Below are 21,476 nucleotides of genomic sequence, written 5' to 3' on the forward strand. Positions count from 1 at the left end.
TTGGACGGTAGCCATTTTGGCTCTTTGTATAGAAGGGAGAGTTTGGTTGGGTTGGCCACTATCGTTCTGCCTCAACGAGGCCTCTTTCGGGGGTTGTTGGGAGAAAAGTGTGCTCAAACAATCAGTATGGCGAGATGGAAACTCTCCCTTTTTTATGAAATATTTATATTTCTGCTTGGTGTGGATTAGGAAAGAGAACCCTGAACCACACTGTAATGCGATTACAGCAGTCGTGTTTAATGATTATTTTCAACAAAGCAACGAAAGATTATGGTTTGAAGAGAAGGGGTGACATTATTTTGAAGGGGTTACTTTATTTTCATTACTCCCTATGTAGTCTCTGAAGAGTTGATGGGTGTAATGAGCATAGAAATAGAATTATGGAACATTGACTTGAATGGGAATGTCTGTTATATTCATTCTATTTCTATGGTAATACGTTCTTGTCTGGGATGTCCCACGCCGGACTTGGTCCTGTCTGCGACGACATCCCACAGAATATCCTTCCCATTCTTTTTTTTTTTTTCTTTAAACCTTTATTTAACTAGTCAAGTCAGTTAAGAATAACTTCTTATTTACAATGCCTCAAGGAAGTCGCTGGTGCACGGGCGGTAATTGCCCAACGCTCTGTGTAAAAATGTGTTTGCTGGTTGTTGCATGTTGGCCCCCTCCGGCCAAGTGTTTTTAGAACGAGGGAGGGAAAGGGAGCGAGAGCAACATAAAAGTGCTGACTTGAGTCATTTTGACTTCAAGGCCCCATTCTTTCTCTGCTCCTGACGGCTTTCATTATTCAAAGACGAGCTCTCATTCTCGGGCCGCGGTTTAAATGTCAGTCTATATTCAGGTGCTACTGTCAGGTTCGCTCGCCTTGTACCAGAGCACTTCATTTAAGCAGTCTTTTTAAAAATCATAATAGCACTTCTCTACCATTACCGAGGTCGGCTTCAACTTCAACCTGTGTTTTGAATCCAATATGCATTTTGTTTCTTAATTTCAATGGCAAGGCATGATGAAAACTAATGAGATTTTATGTGGAAAAGCAACATTTCTTTTTAGACTGGGAGGAGTTAGAGCTGAAATGTGTCAATAACTTGACAATTGTTGTTAGCACGTGTGAATTGATGTTTAAAACACTTTTAGTAAGTGCCAAAACTGAAATCTGTGCTTATTTAGAAGCATTCCATGTAGCAAGTGTAGATCAAGCATAGGGCCTCCAATGACAGTGTCTGACTAAAACTGAACAGCTAAACTGAGGGTCTGTTCAGGAGGATGCAACTGCAGGATGTTTAGATAGAAATGTATTCTTTGGAACAGATATGATTCTGTCAGGTTGACAGGGAATTGTGTCAGGCTCTGTTCTATCTGCAATGTTCAGAAAGTTTCAAATAAAATAACCCCCCCCCCCCCCCCGTTGGGTAATATTGAGTGAAAACCAGGAACATCTATGAATTGGAACTAGCTTTCTTAATTCTCATTCTCGCTTGCTCGCCCTCTCTCTCTCGGACTCTGTCTGTGTTTTGCAGTGCTGTGCATACTGTAAGCGCCTTGGAGCATCTATCAAGTGCTGTGAGGATGGCTGCTGCCGCTCCTACCATTTCCCCTGCGCCGCCGCCGCTGGAACTTTCCAGGACCTGCGCCGACACACTCTCCTATGCCCAGACCACCTCCAGCTGGCCTCACAAAGATGTGAGTATAGACCCTTTGTCCCACTGGGAGAATGAGGATAACTAGATTTCACCATAGATGTCTAGTAGACAAAAGGCCAACACTAGACACAACACAAGGCTTACAATAAGTGGCATAATATATATGCCAACTCTTATTTATTCTGATTCTTACTGAAGAACCAATTCTAACTGATTTCACATCTGATATTTCCCTTGGTCACAAGCAGCCATGACATGCTGCAGAGTCAGTGTCACACAGGTTTCATGAAATTCACTCTGTCTTGCCAAAAAGTACCCTTTTTTATGTTATGGCTAGTATGTGAAATTCATAGTGATGTTACTTTCTCATTGAATAAAATGTCTTTACACATGATGATTCTTGAAAAAATGTGCACCATTTAAGTTAACGTAATGGTCCATAAAGTTACGTCCCAGTCCATGTGTTCAGTGAAATGTTCCTTTTGGAGTATGTTGTCCCTTTAAATATAGTCCCTCCCTGAACTGTCCCTTTAATATTAAGTCCCCTCCATGAACTGTCCCTTAAACTCTGAGTCCCGAGATCCCAGCAAAAATGACAAGTTATTTATCTGCATGTCCAGCCCTTTTATTCAGCCCCACAATGAAGTGTTTTACCATTTTCCTTTCAGGAAAACCAGGGCTACAGGTAGAACACAATTTGACATAAACAGTTGTATTCATGAGTGTTATTGACAAATGTCAATAAATAAATAACTGTCCGCCAAAGCAAAAACCTGATAAAAGTAAATGTAATTTGAATGCTGTAAGTGCAGATTTCTTTTACTCACTGGGAAATGAATATCCAACTAGTCACTAACAACTGTGCAGAGTTTGGCGTTTGTGACAGAAACTGTGATCTTATTACAGTATTATAAACACTACGTCCTAGGATTTCCTATGATCTTCTATGTAGAAGAATCCCTTACCTTCGACCGACTCGTGCAGCCTGTGAGTGTCATAGAGTAAAACATGTAACGTGTGTGTTCGTGAGAGTAGCTTTTAATAGTTAGTTTGTAACTCAAATCATTCAGACTCTACAGACATCTTTGTAAAAAGACCAGGGCCCCTTCGGGATCTGCCCTTGTCTCACAAACACCTCTAGCTCAACCCAGGTTAATCACACAGACGGATGCAGAAGAAATGGACAAATCCAATGGTACAACCCAGAAGTCTGTAACTCAAACACACAATGTTTAAAAGGGGTTACCGTGGGACTCATTGGGTTAATATGATTTTCCTCCTTACCTACAGTTAAAGAGGAGGTGAAGTGCTTGTTGTGTGGCAGTGCTGGCGACCTGCAGGACCTGCTCTTCTGCAGCTCGTGTGGGCAGCACTACCACGGGGCGTGTCTGGACGTGAGTGTCACCCCCCTGAAGAGGGCCGGGTGGCAGTGCCCCGAGTGCAAAGTCTGTCTGACCTGCAGGTAATGGCTGTGTGCCCTAGTAGCCATTTGTGCTAGTTAGCTGTGTGCTCTATTAACCATTGCGCTAGTAGCCATCATGTGGTGTTGTCACGTAGTTGACTGACAATGGCAAAGTTATTTAGACAATTACCTAAGATGACTGAGTTGACACAAAATGGACCCCATTCCTAACTCTGTCACTCCCCTGAGCCATAGTCCACTCACCATTCATCCTCATCCCGAGTGGAAAAACTCCACTGACTTATGTGATTTCTATCAGGGATAGCTATGAACTAATAGGAAAACATGTCTGGTCCTGCACCCAGCTGAATATAGACAGCCCACTGTTTTTTTTGTTCTTCAAAGAAACCGAAAAAAGATAATTGAGCCATTTGGGAGATGGTGTTGAGGAGTCCGTTTCGATCTGGTTGGAGTTTTCTGTTTTCTGAAGGGTCTATAGGAAGATAAAAGGGGAAAGAGTCTTATTTTTTTGCATGTGGAATTAATAACAAGCGTATTTTGCAGGAGCATGGGAGCATTAAAAGAAAAGATAAGAGAGCTGGTGAGATTTGTGTGCATACTGTGTTTGATCAGCCCCAAGCTCCCTACACATACAACCAGCCAAGCAAAGTAAATTCCTTCGCAGGGTAGTCTGCTTTAATGTAAAGTGTTTTTCTTTGTGAAAGGGGGTGTGTGTGTGCGTGTTGTGGTGGGTGAGTGGGTGTGTTGTAGGGCTATGTGCGTGTGTGTGTGGTCTCTGTAGTGTGTGTGGTTGGGGAGGCTCTGTGTGTGTGTGGTGGTATATGCTTGTGAGGAGTCACATTTTGGGGGAGTATAGTAAAGAATAGATGAAAGACTGGGATGACTAAATCTGAGAGATGATGAGTCAAAGTGCTCCAGGAGTGGAGAGTTGAAGCCAGCAAATGAAGTAATTGGAAACCAAAAGAGCATGAACTACTGGTGTGTCTCTTTTTAAGGACAGCTTTTTAAGATTTTTGAAGAGTTTGCTTAACTCTGAACGTGTTCATTTCATGGAAGTGAGCTCCCCTACTAAGACCATGTTTTTGGTAGCGTAATGATTAGCACGCTAGCCTCTGGGGAGTGAAGTGTTGTTGATTTGAGATGGAATCCCGTGTGGGACATGCAGGTTTATTTCTGTTGCATTGGCTTGTCGTGGGCTGTCAATCAAATCACATTTTATTAGTCATATGTGCCGAATACAACAGGGAAATGCTTAATTATGAGCCCCTAACCAACAATGCAATGTAAAATAAAATAAAAAATACGAATAAGAACAATAAATAAATGTAACAAGTAATTAAAAAGCAGCAGTAAAATAACAATAGCGAGACTCGATACTGTGAGGCTACTGGTACAATCAATGTGCAGGGACACTGGTTGTTGAGGTAATATGTACATGTAGGTAGAGTTATTGAAGTGACTATGCATAGATGATAACAACAGAGAGTAGCAGCGGTGGTAAAGAGGAAGGGGTGGATGCAAATGGTCTGGGTGGCCATTTGATTAGATGTTCAGGAGTCTTATGGCTTGGGGGTAGAAGCTGTTTAGAAGCCTCTTGGACCAAGACTTGGCTCTCTGGTACCGCTTGCCGTGCGGTAACAGAGAGACAGTCTATGACTAGGGTGGCTGGAGTCTTTGACAATTTTTAGGGCCTTCCTCTGACACCGCCTGGTATAGAGGTCCTGGATAGCAGGAAGCTTGGCCCCAGTGATGTACTGAGCCGTACGCACTACCCTCTGTTGTGCCTTGCGGTCGGAGGCCAAGCAGTTGCCATACCAGGCAGCTGTAGAACCTTTTGAGGATCTGAGGACCCATGACAAATCTTTTCAGTTTTCTGAGTGGGAATAGATTTTGTTGTGCCCTCTTCATGACTGTCTTGCTGTGCTTATACCAAGGAACTTGAAGCTCTCAATCTGCTCCACTGCAGCCCCGTTGATGAGAATGGGGGCGTGCTTCGTCCTCTTTTTCCTGTCCACAATCATCTCCTTTTGTCTTGATCACGTTGAGGGAGAGGTTGCTGTCCTGGCACCACATGGCCAGGTCTCTGACCTCCTCCCTATAGGCTGTCTTGTTGTTGTCGGTGATCATACCTACTACTCATCGGCAAACTTAATGATGGTGTTGGAGTTGTGCCTGGCCATGCAGTCATGAGTGAACAGGGAGTACAGGAGGGGACTGAGCACGCACCCCCGAGGGGCACCTGTGTTGATGATTGTGGCGGATGTGTTGTTACCTACCCTTACCACCTGGGGGGGGGGGCCGGGGGCCCTTCAGGAAGTCCAGGATCCAGTTGCGGTGGGAGGTGTTTTGTCCCAGGGTCCTTAGCTTATTGATGAGCTTTGAGGGCACTATGTTGTTGCACGCTGAGATGAGGTCAATGAATAGCATTCTCACATAGGTGTTCCTTTTGTCCAGGTGGGAAAGGTTAGTGTGGAGTGCAATAGAGAGTGCACTCCAATCATGGGCAGAATGTAACGGAAGCCTTTTATGTTGAGCTCCCGAGTGGCGCAGCGGTCTAAGGCACTGCATCTCAGTGCTAGAGGCGTCACTACAGACCCTGGTTCGGTTCCAGGCTGCATGACAACCGGCCGTGATTGGGAGTCCCATAGGGCAGTGCACAATTGGTCCAGCATCGTCCGGGTTTGGCCGGGGTAGGCCGTCATTGTAAATAAGAATTTGTTCTTAACTGACTTGCCTAGTTAAATAAAGTTTAAATATAACATTTTTGAGGGAGATCGCATTTGAGATTGTGGGCATTGAATGCCTGCTGCCTATATGTACTACTGGGATAAGAGGCCTACTGTAAAGCCTGTATGTAGAGATAAGAGGCCTACTGTAAAGCCTGTATGTAGGGATAAGAGGCCTACTGTAAAGCCTATATGTAGGGATAAGAGGCCTACTGTAAAGCCTGTATGTAGGGATAAGAGGCCTACTGTAAAACCTGTATGTAGGGATAAGAGGCCTACTGTAAAGCCTGCACCATGGTGTTGAGCTGAGATAAGCTTACAAGGGAGAGAGTTGGAAAAGCTTAGTGAAAATATAGTGCCGTTTTAATAACAGATGGGGAGCTGGGGAATTGGTGGGGGGAGAGGGATGGGGGCCAGGGGGGTGTTGGTTAGGCAGCAGCAGTACTCAGAGTGATATAGGGACGTGTGTGTGTGTGTGTGTGTGTGTGTGTGTGTGCGTGACTCCACTGCACAGCTGTAAATATCAGATGACGTTCTCATTCAGGCTTGATTCTTGTCATCTGAAATACAGGCTACTGGGATTTGATAGATTTCTGGTCTCTAGCCTCTTCACTAATACCATAACCACACACACACACACACATAAATCTTACATTTAGGTCTCTTGATTTATTCTTTGAACAACATTCATGCATCCAAAATCTGCCACGGAGGAACGGTTCTCGATGGCGGGTGCCGTTTAATGGTGCGTTTGATTGGCTCGACTAATTTAGAATCTTGACGTTCAGGGAATTGGATTCTATGAAGGAAATGTGTTCTTTTCTTGTTCCTGTAACAACTTATGTGTCCCAGGTAATGGAAAAAGACGTCATGTTCACAACGTGGTGTGTGAGATAATTTGTGTGTTATAAAATGTATTACATTGAACATAATCAGTGAGGGTTTTTTTTACCCCCCACTGACAAACCAAATTTGAGTTCTCAACTGTCTGGCTGGCTTTCTTTTATTCCTTGTACTTTATTGATAAATGAATGTAGTTGGTCTTATTCCTAAACTCTGAATCAGTCAGAGATAAAGAACCTATAGACACTGAGACCCTGGAGGACCAGACTCAATGATCCCTCTCCGGAACCACACAGATCAAAACCAAAGTGACAGTTGAAAATGGTTAGGGTGTCTGTCTTTGCGGTTGGGAAACATAAACCCTAGTGCTGTCCATACTACAGTACTCCCATGCCGTTTTTCTCTCTAGTCTAGGTTATGTGTGTGTTACATTGGGTGTGTAATTTTGTGTGTGTCGTATATTATTGTGTGTGTGTAATATTTCTCCCTTGTGTGTGTGTGTTGCAGGAACCCGGGGGAGGACAGCAAGATGCTGGTCTGTGACATGTGCGATAAAGGCTATCACACCTTTTGTCTCCAGCCTACCATGAAATCCATCCCCACCAACGGCTGGCGGTGCAAGGTAAGAAACACTCCAAACACTTTATACAACACAGGGAATACCGTCGGGCCGAGACAGGAGAGTATGCATGAGGTATAAAGTGCTGTCATTTTACCCCACGGGGGAAATGCTCTGAAGGAACGTGCGTGAAGCTCTTGTCTTTTTGAAGCAAGTCTCCCTGCACCGTTTCACCCTTCCCCCGGCCTCTCTCTCTTTTCTGTTCCTCCCTCTGTCTCTCACTCTTGTTATTTTCCCCCTCTCTCTCCGTCTCTCAATTGCCTCCTAAGACTCTTCCGTCTGTTTTACCGTACCCCCATTCCTCTCATTCTTGCACCTCCCTCCCTCTCTCTCTCTTTTTCCGTCTCTCTTCATCCCTCCACTGTCCCCTAAGAGTCTCCCAGCTGTTTTTATCCAGCAGTTGAAAATAGCTTTTGGGGCTTTTAGTGCCTTTTTGTAGTGGCTTTTTGTGCTGCAGGAGGTGGGGGGAGATACAAACCTCAAACATGGGCAGTAAAGTTTGTTTCCCCCGGCTTTGCTGTGGGTTGCAGTGGGGGCACACAAGCACCCAAGCTTTCATCTCTGCTATTGAGCTCTGTATTAAGTCATAAAAGGGAGATTCTGGGCTTAGTGTGGTTGCTAAAATGGAGGGAGGAAAAAACTGTAGATACATAAGAGTAGAGTGCCATAAGCTGAGATGGCCCCCAACCTTTTTACCGTACTGTAAAGGGGAACAGTATTTCTTATTGCATTCTGGAAGACTCGGGACTTGTGAGGATTTCTTTGTTTCAATCTTTTATCTTTCAAACCAAAATGTTTGTTTTCATTCACCCATTTTACTTAGTTACTGTGTGGTACAAAGAGGAGAAGTCTAAAATGTCTTCCCAGGACCCGCAATGCTGCTGTTTTGTCTCCACATTTTATTGGAGCAGAGATTCATCATGTTGCGCCATTTTAAAGGGAAAATCCATTCAAGTTACACAATTGTCAAAAAAATATATACAGTACCAGTCAAAAGTTTGAACACACCTACTCATTCCAGGGTTTTTCTTTATTTTTACTAGACATTACAACTATGAAATAACATGTTAAACAAATCAAAATATATTTGAGATTCTTCAAAGTAGCCACCCTTTGCCTTGATGACAGCTTTGCACACTCTTGGCATTTATATATATTTTTATTAGTCCACTGTTGACACAGTCCCAAAATGCTTTGCATGTCAGCAGTCACGGTTTCAAGTTATTTGATTTTCAAGAAGCAAAGTATCACCGGCCACATCATGATGATGCAAAACATTTTGCGACTGTATTAGCAGTGGGCTAATGAAAAAAAATACAAAAATATAGATTGAGTGGATTTTCCCTTTAAAATTTGATTGGAAGAATGCTGCCTCATTTCACTGTAAAGACATTGCCTTAGGTCCATAGACATCCATGGTCATTTGGACCCTTATAAGATACTGGCAATTGAAACCCACCATTCTCATTGACATCCGCACTGGGGTGAATTTACAAGTCTCCCTGTCTGTGGAGGTAGGAGATTGAGATGTAATCTGAGCTAATCCATTTCACATCCGCCCCTTCACCCTGCCAGCACCCATACGCACAGGGGTGAGAAGAGACGGTGATAGGGGATGAAGGAGTGACATGACGAGGTGAGGATAAATTGAGGGGTGAAGGTTGGGGGACAGAGGGAGGGATGAGTAAGAGTGTTGCAAAACGGAGGGATCGACTGGGAGTGGAAAGGAAGGGTGAAACAATGGAGGGATGAAGAGAATGGCAGAGGATGGATAGAGATTAGAGGTCAACCGATTATGATTTTTCAACACCGATCCCGATTATTGGAGGACCAAAAAAGCCAAAACCGATTAATCGGACAATTTTTATTTATTTTTTTGTAATAATGACAATTACAACAATACTGAATGAACACTTATTTTAACTTAATATAATACATCAGTAAAATCAATTTAGCCTCAAGTAAATAATGAAACATGTTCAATTTGGTTTAAATAATGCAAAAACAAGGTGTTGGAGAAGAAAGTAATATGTGCCAATATGCAATATGTGCCATGTAAAAATGTGTGCCATGTGAAATATGTGCCATGTATAAAAAGCTAACGTTTAAGTTCCTTGCTCAGGACATGAGAACATATGAAAGTTGGTGGTTCTTTTTAACATGAGACTTCAATATTACAAGGTAAGAGGTTTTAGGTTTTAGTTAATATAGTATTTATAGGACTATTTCTCTCTATACCATTTGTATTTCATATACCTTTGACTATTGGATGTTCTTATAGGCACTATAGTATTGCCAGTGTAACGTATAACTTCCGTCCCTCTCCTCGCCCCTACCTGGGCTTGAACCAGGAACACATCGACAACAGCCACACTCGAAGCAGCGTTACCCATCGCGCCACAAAAGCCGCGGCCCTTGCAGCGCAAGGGGAATAACTACTCCAAATCTAAAAGTGCGTGACGTTGGAAACTGTATTAGCGCACACCCAGCTAACTAGCTAGCCATTTCGCATTGGTTACACCAGCCAATAGGCTGATAGGCTTGAAGTCATAAACAGCGCTGTGCTTGCGAAGAGCTGCTGGCTCTGAATGATTACGGGCCTGCTGCTGCTCAGTCAGACTACTCTATCAAATCAGACTTAATTATAACATAATAACACACAGAAATATGAGCCTTTGTTCATTAATATGGTCGAATCCGGAAACTATCATTTCAGAAACAAAACGTTTATTATTTCAGTGAAATACGGAGCCGTTTGTGTATTTTATCTAACAGGTGGCATCCCTAAGTCTAAATATTCTTGTTACATTGCACAACCTTCAATGTTATGTCATAATTACGTAACATTTTGGCAAATTAGTTGGAAATGCGCCAGTTAGCCCAAACTGTTGCATATACCCTGAAATGACACAATTTCACCTAGTTAATATTGCCTGTTATTAAACTGGATTAGTAGTTATAACTAGTGATTATGATTGATTGATTGTTTTTTATAAGATAAGTTTAATGCTAGCTAGAAATTTACCTTGGCTTCTACTGCATTCGCGTAACAGGCAGGCTCCTCGTGGAGTGCAATGGTTAGAGCGTTGGACTAGTTAACTGTATGGTTGCAAGATTGGATCCCCAGAGCTGACAGGGTGAAAATCTGTCGTTCTGCCCCTGAACAAGGCAGTTATTCTGCCACCGTTCCTAGGCCGTCATTGAAAATAAGAATGTGTTCCTAACTGACATGCCAAGTTAAATAAAGGATTATTATTATTTATTTTTTTAATACCGATTTCCGATTGTTATGAACTTAAAATCGGCCCTAATTAATCGGCCATTCCGATTAATCGGTCGACCTCTAATAGAGATACCTCTCTGATCCCATTCCTCTGATCATCAGCTGGCCATCAGCTCTACCTCTTTCTCTCTCTGTCTCTCCGTCTCTCTCTTTTTCTCTGCCTCTGTCTGTTATTAATCCCTGTCTGTCTCATGGTTACAGCACACTGTACTGCCAAGACAAATTTTGCTATCCGAGGCCTGCTAGCACACACACACACACACACACACACACACAACTCCTCTCCCCCATCTTATCCCCATCTCCTCCAGAATCCCAGTCAGGCACTAATTTTCTCCAAAATAGACATTGGGTGACTATCTCTACCTCCTTCCTTTCTTCCCCTGGCCCACAGGCAGGGCCTGACCAACAGCGATAGTATTCACCAATTCTCTCCCCCCCGCTGTTGGACATGAGCTGGCCACTGGAGCCAAGCCATAGGGGTGGTTTGTCACTAATAGGCCAGTGGACTTTAGAAGGGAAGGGTGTGTGTGTGGTAGGTTTGGGGGTTGTGCAGAGAAGCTTTAGAATGAGCTTGTTCCTCCTCACCCCTGAAATCTCGGAATTCCGCTGGTACTTTTGAAGGTGTAATGTAATTTCCAGCTGGCTGGTCCATAGGCTTATTGCAGAGGAAGTTGGGGAAATGTATGTTCATTATTATCATTGCGTAATCCAATACAGTGATCACGTGTTTGAAATGGCTGTCATAAATATGTTTTTTTTTAATCAGTTTTAATGACTGACATTACAAATTATAAATGGCAACCAGTTTGATCCTCTGTTTGGGCATTTTCAACCAACACTCTAATAGAACAGTTTCATGCTTCATAACAATGTGAGGTCAGTTGGCAAAAGTTTGAAGGAGGTTGGCAGAAATAAACACACTACTTTCTATGGTATGTGTGGTCAATCTGCTGCCATGTAGCTAAGCATTCTGTAGCCTCTGGGTGTTGTTTAAATGTTTTTTTCAAATGTATTTTCGCATGTTGTAGTTTTGGCACTCTAAACTTTTGGTTGTTGACCATGGAAATCTAAATATTGAATTGTTCTGTAATACAATGAAGCCATATGTAGAGTGTAACTAACGTGTCATGTCTCTGTCCTACCCTCTCTCTCCAGAACTGTCGGGTGTGTTCTTTGTGTGGGGTCAGGCAGGCGGGCCAGTGGGCCCACAATATCACACTGTGTGAGGGTTGCCACGGGCAACCAGAGGAGCCCGCCCTCGCCCTGCCATGCCCACTGTGTGTGAGGGACCAGGGCCGTGGGGACGCCCCTAAGGACCTCCTCCTCACCTGCCACACATGCAAGAGGTATGCCTCAATCTGTCACTGTGGTTACTGTCGATTTACAGTAAATTTGGAAAGTATTCAGACCCCTTGACTTCCACATTTTGTTAGGTTACAGCGTTATTCCAATTTTCAAAAAGTCGGGTGTCTGAATACTTCCTGAATGCACTGCATGTTATGCTCCCCCGCACTGCTGATGGATGCCGTGCCTCATTCTGTAGCCGTGGTTACTTAAGCAATAAGGCACGAGGGGGTGTGGTATATGGCCAATACACTACTGCGACGGGCTGTTCTTACTTGCAACGCAGAGTTACAGTTACAGTCCTTCGCAGTGGTATATTGGCCGTAAACCTCAAACCCCCAAGGTACCTTATTGCTATTCTAAACTGGTTAACGTAATTAGAGCAATAACAATAAATGTTTCGTAATACCTGTGGTATATGGTCTGATTTACCACGGCTGTCAACCAATCAGCATTCAGGGCTTGAACCACCCAGTTTATAATGTTGATTATGTTATGGTCCCCCACACTGCTGATGGATGCCGTGCAAGACAATGAGCTGATACACAGTAGAGCTACAATATTTATTTAGTATGCTCCCAAATATTTAGCCTGTTCTCAAATCTGTTAGAAGCTGTGGTCATTGTCATGTTATGACATGAGGGGTTCCTACAGCACAAATCTGGGACCAGGCTTATATGTATCAGTCTGTGGTAGGGATGGGCACGGTTTTTTGAATATCCGAGCACATGTTAATATTGAAATATTTGCAAGAGTATTCATTTTCAAAGAAAAATAAATCATAGGCCTATATTAACAATGAAAAGGCTTTGTCTAAATGTAATTATCTTTGACATTGCTACACACAAGGATCTACCATGACATTTGGATTTCTTAATTCAATTAAACTGTAATTATGACGTGCGCCCCCATAAAAAGACATATCATAGTCTACACGGGTTTCTCATGTTTGTTGTTATTGTTGGCCATTGAGTTGCAAGCAAGCCCCACCCAATTCGCGCATGCTGGGCAGCATGCCAGTTCCCAAGTTTAAGCCTAAGTTTTTATATACATGTATTTCGACTCTCCGGATATCCGAAAACATGTCATGATATATTATTTGAATAGTGAAATGATTTGAAATGCCCATCCCTAGTCAGTGGTGTGTACTGTATCTGCCACATGGGGCCTCTTTCAGTGTATCATCTGTCTCGTTACGTGTGATTGAGCTATTTATTGACTAACGATGTGGATTGACACCCCGCTGTCGGCGTCATATAATGAATTGGATTATAATGTGGTTTACAGCTGGAGACTGTCACACCGCCAAAGAGTTAATATCTCAGATGGATTATAACTGAATTGGTTTTACAAGCTTTACAGATCGGAAAACTTAGCATTACAGAGTTGTAGCCCAGTAGGTTAGTTTAGTTTGTTTCACAGCTTACAAATGGTCAATACCAAAGGTCATCTCCAGTTCACCAACTGGCCCAGCGCTCCAGCCAATCCCGGTCACTTAAAACAATTAATCGTTAGTTTACTGGCTACGTGAGCCTCTATACCAACTACTATTATTAACCAATCACTGAGCTGGATCTGGCAGCTCTGCCGAGAGCTAAGGTTTTTCCACAACAGAGCGATTGTTGCCCCCGGTGACCACTGGAAGGTCGTTACGGCAATCCAGAGCTCATGCAGTTGGCGGCATAGTGATGCCTTTGTGATGAGGGGTCGGGAAAGTAAAGACCACTATGGCGACTGGATTGGTTTATCCAAGGTCCAGCAAGTTGCTTGAGGGTCAGGCATATCGTTCACCGTAGAGGACACTTCCTGGCATCCAGGGAAGTAAATAGCCGCTGCAAACCCAAATCAACCCCTAGCCCCTTCAAACTCAAGTCTGGACCTCGAAGCCAGTTCCACTTTATTTTTTAATTGTTATCCTCTAATCAGGGACTGATTTAGACCTGGGACAACAGGTGTGTATCCTTTCAGTTGAGAGTACTAGCTCTTCGTGTGTCTACCGGAAGTTGATGCTTTTGCTATGCAACCTCTTGTTAGATATTTAGCATAACAAATTTCTAGTTAGATATTTTACGACTTTGGGTGTGTTCTTAAATTCAATCTGGAGTGCCAGAGTGCGCTCGTAAATTCAGAGCATTGTCAGATTGTCCGTTTGTACATTCAAAGTGTTTCGCTCTCGGAGCGCACACTGGACGCTCGGGCCGAGGAGTAGGGTTGATTTGAGCGTTCTGACCTTACAACGGCAGTCAGGCACCCAAGCTAACGTTGGCTAGCTTGCTAGCTACTTACAGACACAAATGAGACCACTCTGACCATTTTACTCGCCCTAGCAGAGCTGGTTAGGCAGTTTTCATGTTATCCAGAGCGCTGGTGACTAACTGCTGTTGGCAACACTTAATTACGCTTTTTTTTGACACCGGCTATATTCAACGGGTGTTGAATGCTCGTAAATTCATTATTCTGCGCTCTGGTACACTCAGAGGAGAGTCCTCTGAAATCGTAGTAGATAGCCCGAGAGAATTTACGAAAGCACCCGAATGTCCGTTGAGAACACACACTGACTATACCAGATAAGAATGACAGGAATAATCAAGTCAATAAACGTTGGGTAGTTAGTTAATTAGACTATAGTTAATATACTGGCAAGTTTGATGTAAGTAGCCAACTAACGTTAGGTAGCTAGCTAACAACATATCGGTACATACTGCTATAATGATATGCTATGTAGTTCGTAAGGACAGCATGGCTAACAAATTGTCAGCCAATAGGACGTGTTGGGTAACTTATTTTAAGTCATTTATTTCATTGCTCAACATTTTCTTAACATTTGTCATAATTAGTTAAAGCAATGAATTTGTATCTGCTCTCGTGGTACTTTGACTGCATATTTCTGGAATATTTTTTAAATCTGGAAACGATGTGAAGCTATACCCATTTCCTGAATTGCATTATGGGCCGCAAATTACGGAAATAGTGTCCTCTGCGTCTATACTTCATATTTTAGCGAATTTGGTTTGACATCCGGGAACTTTTGGCATACTAACTATATCCATACTATGACCAATAATCATACTACTCAATTTACATCACAAATAGACTGATTAGTGTGGTTAGTATGAGTATTCGAACACAATTCAGCTCGAACACAGCTCCGCTCCCGAGGAGGGCTGTAATGGCCATCCTATGTACTTCTAAGCATACTCACATTGCTGAGTGGGGCTCACAGTGTGTCCAAACCTTTGACTGGTACTATTTTATATATATTTTATTTTAAAAAACTCAGCAAAAAAAGAAACGTCCTCACTGTCAACTGCGTTTATTTTCAGCAAACTTAACATTTGTAAATATTTGTATGAACATAAGATTCAACAACAGACATAAACTGAACAAGTTCCACAGACATGTGACTTACAGAAATGGAATAATGTTTCCTTGAACAAAGGGGGGGTCAAAATCAAAAGTAACAGTCCCTATCTGGTGTGGCATCTCCTCCTCATGGACTGCACTAGATTTTCCAGTTCTTGCTGTGAGATGTTACCCCACTCTTCCACCAAGGCATCTGCAAGTTCCCAGACATTTCTGGGGGGAATGGCTCTAGCCCTCACCCTCCGATCCAACAGGTCCTAGACATGCTCAATGGGATTGAGATCCGGGCCCTTCGCTGGCCATGGCAGAACACTGACATTCCTGTCTTGCTGAAAATCACGCACAGAACGAGCAGTATGGCTGGTGACATTGTCATGCTGGAGGGTCATACTCCTTTGGCCGCCTTTCCTTTCAGTTCTCTGCTGCCAAAATATATTTGAGATGCTTCAAATTAGCCACCCTTTGCCTTGATGACAGCTTTGCAACTCCTCCCAAACCATCTCAATTGGGTTGAGGTTGGGTGATTGTAGAGGCGATGTCATCTGATGCAGCACTCTATCACTCTCCTTGGTCAAATAGCTCTTACACAGCCTGGAGGTGTGTTTTGGGTCATTGTCCTGTTGAAAAACAAATGATAGTCCCACTAAGCGCAATCCAGAGGGGTTGGCGTGTCGCTGCAGAATGCTGTGGAAGCCATGCTGGTTAATTGTGCCTTGAATTCTAAATAAGTCACTGAAAATGTCACCAGCAGAGCACCCTCACACAATCACACCACCACCTCCATGCTTCACGGTGGGAACCACACATGCAGAGTTCCTCTGTTCACATACTCTGGTTGGAACCAGAAATCTCATTTGGACAGATTTCCACTTGTCTAATGTCCATTGCTCATGTTTCTTGGCCCAAGCAAGTCTTATTGGTATCCTTTAATGGTGGTTTCTTTGCAGCAATTCAACCAAGAAGGCCTGATTCACGCAGCGTCTGAACAGTTGATGTTGAGATGTGTCTGTTACTTAACTCCGTGACGCATTTATTTGGGCTGCAATCTGATGTGCAGTTAACTCTAATGAACTTGTTCTCTGCGGCAGAAGTCTTCCTTTCCTGTGGCGGTCTTCCTTTCCTGTGGCGGTCTTCCTTTGCTGTGGCGCTCGTCATGAGAGCCAGTTTCATCATTGCGCTTGATGGTTTTAGAGACTGCACTTTAAGAAACTTTCAATGTTCTTGAAATTATCCGTATTGACTGACCTTCATGTTTTAAAATAATGATAGACTGTCCTTTCTCTTTGCTTATTTGAGCTGTTCTTAACATAATATGGACTTGATCTTTTACCAAATAGGGCTATCTTCTGTATACCACCCCTACCTTTTCACAGCACTACCTCATTGAGCTGGTTGAGAGAATGCAAATCTGTCATCAAGGCAAAGGGTGGCAACATTGAAGAATTTCAATTTTTTTATTTATTTGTTTAACACTTTTTTGTTACTACATGATTCCATATGTGTTATTTCATAGTTATGTCGTCACTATTATTCTACAATGTAGAAAATATAAAGAAAACCCTGGAATGAGCCAAGCTGAGAACATTTTTGTTTATGCCCAGCTCATGAGGCCCCTTGATGTGAGGCCTTCAGCAATTGCCTCTTCTGCCTAATAGTAAGTCCGCCAGTGGTCGCTGGAGGAGCACAATTCCCCATAATGACCCTCTGCAGACTGCGGACACTCACGTGGGGGGCCCTCTCGACACAGCCGGCTGCCAGGCCAAGGTGCCTGCGCAGAAATGTAATTACTGCAGACAGGGAGAGCCAGAGAGAAAATTGAACAGGAGACAAGTCAGGCTGCAGGCACCCCACTGGAACACACCTGCATCAGGGTGACAGGGAAGAGTAGGGTGGGGGTAGAGAGAGAGAGGGGGGGGGGGGGGTAAAGGGAGAGACTGGCGGAGAGAGCATTGCAGAGGAAGCGGGGGGGGGGGAGCAAGGCAGAGTAAGCAGGGGGTGGGTGGGGGGCAATAAAGGCAGGAAGAGTGGAGGAGAGTGAGCGACTGGGAAACGCAGCTGGGAGAGCAAACCCACAAACCACAGGCTTAGAGTCCCTGCCATGAAGGCTTACTGACTGATGATGAGCCCAACCTTCCTGGCTAGAATGTTGTTTCATGCTTAATGCTTTGGGGTGGATGTCAAATAACTATTACTGGTGTAAGGAATGACTTACTGAGTTGAAAACCAGCTTCACATGTATGAAAATTAAATCTTCACTGTTATGATGAAGCATGTGATTGTGGTACGTTCCATTCATAAGTATTTCTTGCGTCATCTTAGTCATGTCAGGTGGCAGTAAAGTAAAGCTGTTTTTTTATTTAATTGTGTTTGGTGGTTCTCAGGTGGCTTCATGGTGAGTGTGAGATGCAGGCAGGGGGCAACTTGGACCTCCACCCACAGGCCGACTCCATCTGCACCGTCTGTAAGCAGGTGGAGAGCGACATGGTGGAAACCCCGGCCAGCCCCATCCAGGAATCCACAGAACCAGAACCAGAACCCACTATGGGTAAGAAACACACAGCTCTGTACAGCTGTCATTTACCTACAGTTGAAGTCGGTAGTTTACATACACTTAGATTGGAGTCATTAAAACTTGTTTTTCAACCACTCCAAAAATGTCTTGTTAACAAACTATAGTCTTGGCAAGTTGGTTAGGACATCTACTTTGTGCATGACACAAGTAATTTTTCCAACAATTGTTTACAGACAGATTATTTGACTTATAATTCACTGTATCACAATTCCAGTGGGTCAGAAGTTTAAATACACTAAGTTGACTGTGCCTTTAAACAGCTTGGAAAATTCCAGAAAGTGATGTCATGGCGTTAGAAGCTTCTGATAGGCTAATTGACATAATTTTAGTCATTTGGAGGTGTACCTGTGGATGTATTTCAAGGACTACCTTAAAACTCTGTGCCTATTTGCTTGACATCATGAGAAAATCAAAAGAAATCAGCCAAGACCTCAGAAAAAAGATGAAAAAGTCTGGTTCATCCTTGGGAGCAATTTCCAAACGCCTGAAGGTACCATGTTCATCTGTACAAACAATAGTATGCAACACCATGTGACTCAGCCTTCACACCGCTCAGGAAGGTGCCGCGTTCTGTCTCCTAGAGCTGAACGTACTTTTGTGCGAACGGTGCAAATCAATCCCAGAACAACAGCAAAGGACCTTATGAAGATGCTGGAGGAAACGGGTACAAAAGTATCTATATCCACAGTAAAACGAGTCCTATATCGACATAGCCTGAAAGGCCGCTCAGCAAGGAAGAAGCTGCTGCTCCAAAACCGCCATAAAAAAGCCAGACTACAGTTTGCAACTGCACATGGGGACAAAGATTGTACTTTTTGGAGAAGTGTCCTCTTGTCTGATGAAACAAAAATATAACTGTTTGGCCATAATGACCATCATTATGTTTGGAGGAAAAAGGGGGAAGCTCGCAAGCTGAAGAACACCATCCCAACCGTGAAGCACGGGGGTGGCAGCATCATGTTGTGGGGGTGCTTTGCTGCAGAAGGGACTGGTGCACTTCACAAAATAGATGCCATCATGAGGCAGAAAAATTATGTGGATATATTGAAGCAACATCTCAAGACATCAGTCAGGAAGTTAACCTCTCTGGGATATGTGGGACGGTAGCGTCCCACTTGGCCAAAAGCCAGAGACAATGCAGTGCCAAATTCAAATAAATTCCTATAAAAATCAAACTTTCATGAAATCACACATGTAAGATACCAAATTAAATATAAATCATGCCTTACCTTTTGACAAACTTCTTCTGTTGGCACTCCAATATGTCCCATAAACATCACAAATGGTCCTTTTGTTCGATTAATTCCATCCATATTTATCCAAAATGTCAATTTATTTGGCGCATTTGATCGAGAATAACATTGGTTCCAACTTGCGCAACATGACTAGAAAATATCTCAAAGGTTACCTGTAAACCTTGCCAAAACATTTCAAACTACTTTTGTAATACAACTTTAGGTATTTTTTTAAAGTAAATAATCGATAAAATTGAAGACTGGAAGAAAATAAACTGACGCTATATTTCTGGTCATGCGCCTCTATCAAAGAGTACACATTAGGTGACCCTTGTTTTGAACAGGGCTACTTCTTCATTACACAAAGGAAAAACCTCAAGCAATTTCCAGAGACTGGTGACATCCAGTGGAAGCAGTAGGAACTGCAAGCAAGTCCCTTAGAAATCTGGATTCCCAATGAAAAACCATTGAAAAGAGTGACCTCAAATAAAAAATAAAAAATAGTTTGTCCTCGGGGTTTCGCCTGCTACATAAGTTCTGTTATACTCACAGACATGATTCAAACAGGTTTAGAAAATTCAGTGTTTTCTATCCATCTATACTAATAATATGCATATCTTATCTTCTGGGGATGAGTAGCAGACAGTTGAATTTGGGCATGCTTTTCATCCAAAATTCCAAATGCTGCCCCCTATCCTAGAGACGTTAAAGCTTGGTCGCAAATGGGTCTTCCAAATGGACAATGACCCCAAGCATACTTCCAAAGTTGTGGCAAAATGGCTTCAGCATTTATTTCTGTAGGTCTAACAGGAGTTTGTGAGCGCACTCAGCACAGCTTCAGCTTGTGTAGATGGAGCGGTCGGAACACGAGTGAGTGAAACACTGAGGGGATTTAGGTAGAACTGTGTGACGCTTGTCTTGGTTTATTTTTTTGTCGCCCTGCATATGCACATGTACAAATGGAACACTGAAGTCAAAGCAAATTAATGTTGTTTTCAAGACAACATTTCCATCTCTGGTTAAAGATAAGGGCTTTGACATCTGTTCCAGTACTCTATTATTTATGCACATCCCTAGTCTAGTTGAGTATATGGAATAGTCCTGTAGTCAGACGACTGGAATAGTCCTATAGTCTTGTTGTTGACTATGTGGAATAGGGCTATAGTCTTATGGAATATGGATGTATGTAGTCTTGTTGTCGACTATGTGGAATGGTATTGTAATGTTGTTGACCCTGGAATAGGGCTGTAGTCTTGTTGTTGATTATCTGGAATATTGTTGTAGTCTTGTTGACTCTGGAATAGTGCTGTAGTCTGACTGATTAGTGTTGTAGTACTGTTGACTGTGGAATAGTGTTATTGTCTAGTTGACTGTGGAATAGTGTTGTAGTCTTGTTGACTATCAGAATAGTGTTGTTGACTGTGGGATAGTGTTGTAGTCTTGTTGACTATGGAGTAGTGTTGTAGTACTGTTGACTGTAATAGGGTTATTGTCTTGTTGATTATGCGGAAAGGTGTTGTAGTGTAGTTGACGACTATGGACTAGTGCTGTAGTCTAGTTGACGACTATGGACTAGTGCTGTAGTCTCGTCGTTGACGACTATGGACTAGTGCTGTAGTCTCGTCGTTGACGACTATGGACTAGTGCTGTAGTCCCGTCGTTGACGACTATGGACTAGTGCTGTAGTCTCGTCGTTGACGAATATGGACTAGTGCTGTAGTCTCGTCGTTGACGACTATGGACTAGTGCTGTAGTCTCGTCGTTGACGACTATGGACTAGTGCTGTAGTCTAGTTGACGACTATGGACTAGTGCCGTAGTCTCGTCGTTGACGACTATGGACTAGTGCCGTAGTCTCGTCGTTGACGACTATGGACTAGTGCCTTAGTCTCGTCGTTGACGACGACTATGGACTAGTGCCGTAGTCTCGTCGTTGACGACGACTATGGACTAGTGCCGTAGTCTCGTCGTTGACGACGACTATGGACTAGTGCCGTAGTCTCGTCGTTGACGACGACTATGGACTAGTGCCGTAGTCTCGTCGTTGACGACGACTATGGACTAGTGCCGTAGTCTCGTCGTTGACGACGACTATGGACTAGTGCCGTAGTCTCGTCGTTGACGACGACTATGGACTAGTGCCGTAGTCTCGTCGTTGCTGCATAGTTCAGGTATTCCCAAACAGGGGTACCCGCAATGCCGTCGGGGGTACGCCAAATAAAAATGTGATTCACATCTGCATAATCTGCACATTTTCAAACAGTGCAATTATATTTTCCAACGAGGCTATACATTTGGGTGAGTTTTTTTTTTCTCTCTCGCCTGAGTAGCCTTGTTTCACTGCCAAAAATGAAATTAAGCCATCTAGTGTTCTTCGAAATAACACAATGTTAAATACAGGTAGCCTAGTCAGAGCCTAG

General features: G+C 43.2%; 1 protein-coding gene across 1 annotated transcript in view; it reads left to right on the forward strand.

Moving 5' to 3' along the window:
• The window catches only part of LOC139367007 (histone-lysine N-methyltransferase 2C-like), a 221,964-nt gene that overhangs the window by 61,125 nt on the left and 139,363 nt on the right, over positions 1–21,476 (forward strand). The window contains exons 7-11 of the mRNA XM_071104854.1: positions 1,524–1,686; positions 2,937–3,108; positions 7,146–7,260; positions 11,699–11,889; positions 17,632–17,795. Of these exons, the coding sequence (XP_070960955.1) occupies positions 1,524–1,686; positions 2,937–3,108; positions 7,146–7,260; positions 11,699–11,889; positions 17,632–17,795 (805 nt within the window). The remainder of the gene's footprint in view (positions 1–1,523; positions 1,687–2,936; positions 3,109–7,145; positions 7,261–11,698; positions 11,890–17,631; positions 17,796–21,476) is intronic.

The sequence above is a fragment of the Oncorhynchus clarkii genome, chromosome 15 (assembly GCF_045791955.1).
Source record: "Oncorhynchus clarkii lewisi isolate Uvic-CL-2024 chromosome 15, UVic_Ocla_1.0, whole genome shotgun sequence".
NCBI classification, from domain to species: domain Eukaryota; kingdom Metazoa; phylum Chordata; class Actinopteri; order Salmoniformes; family Salmonidae; genus Oncorhynchus; species Oncorhynchus clarkii.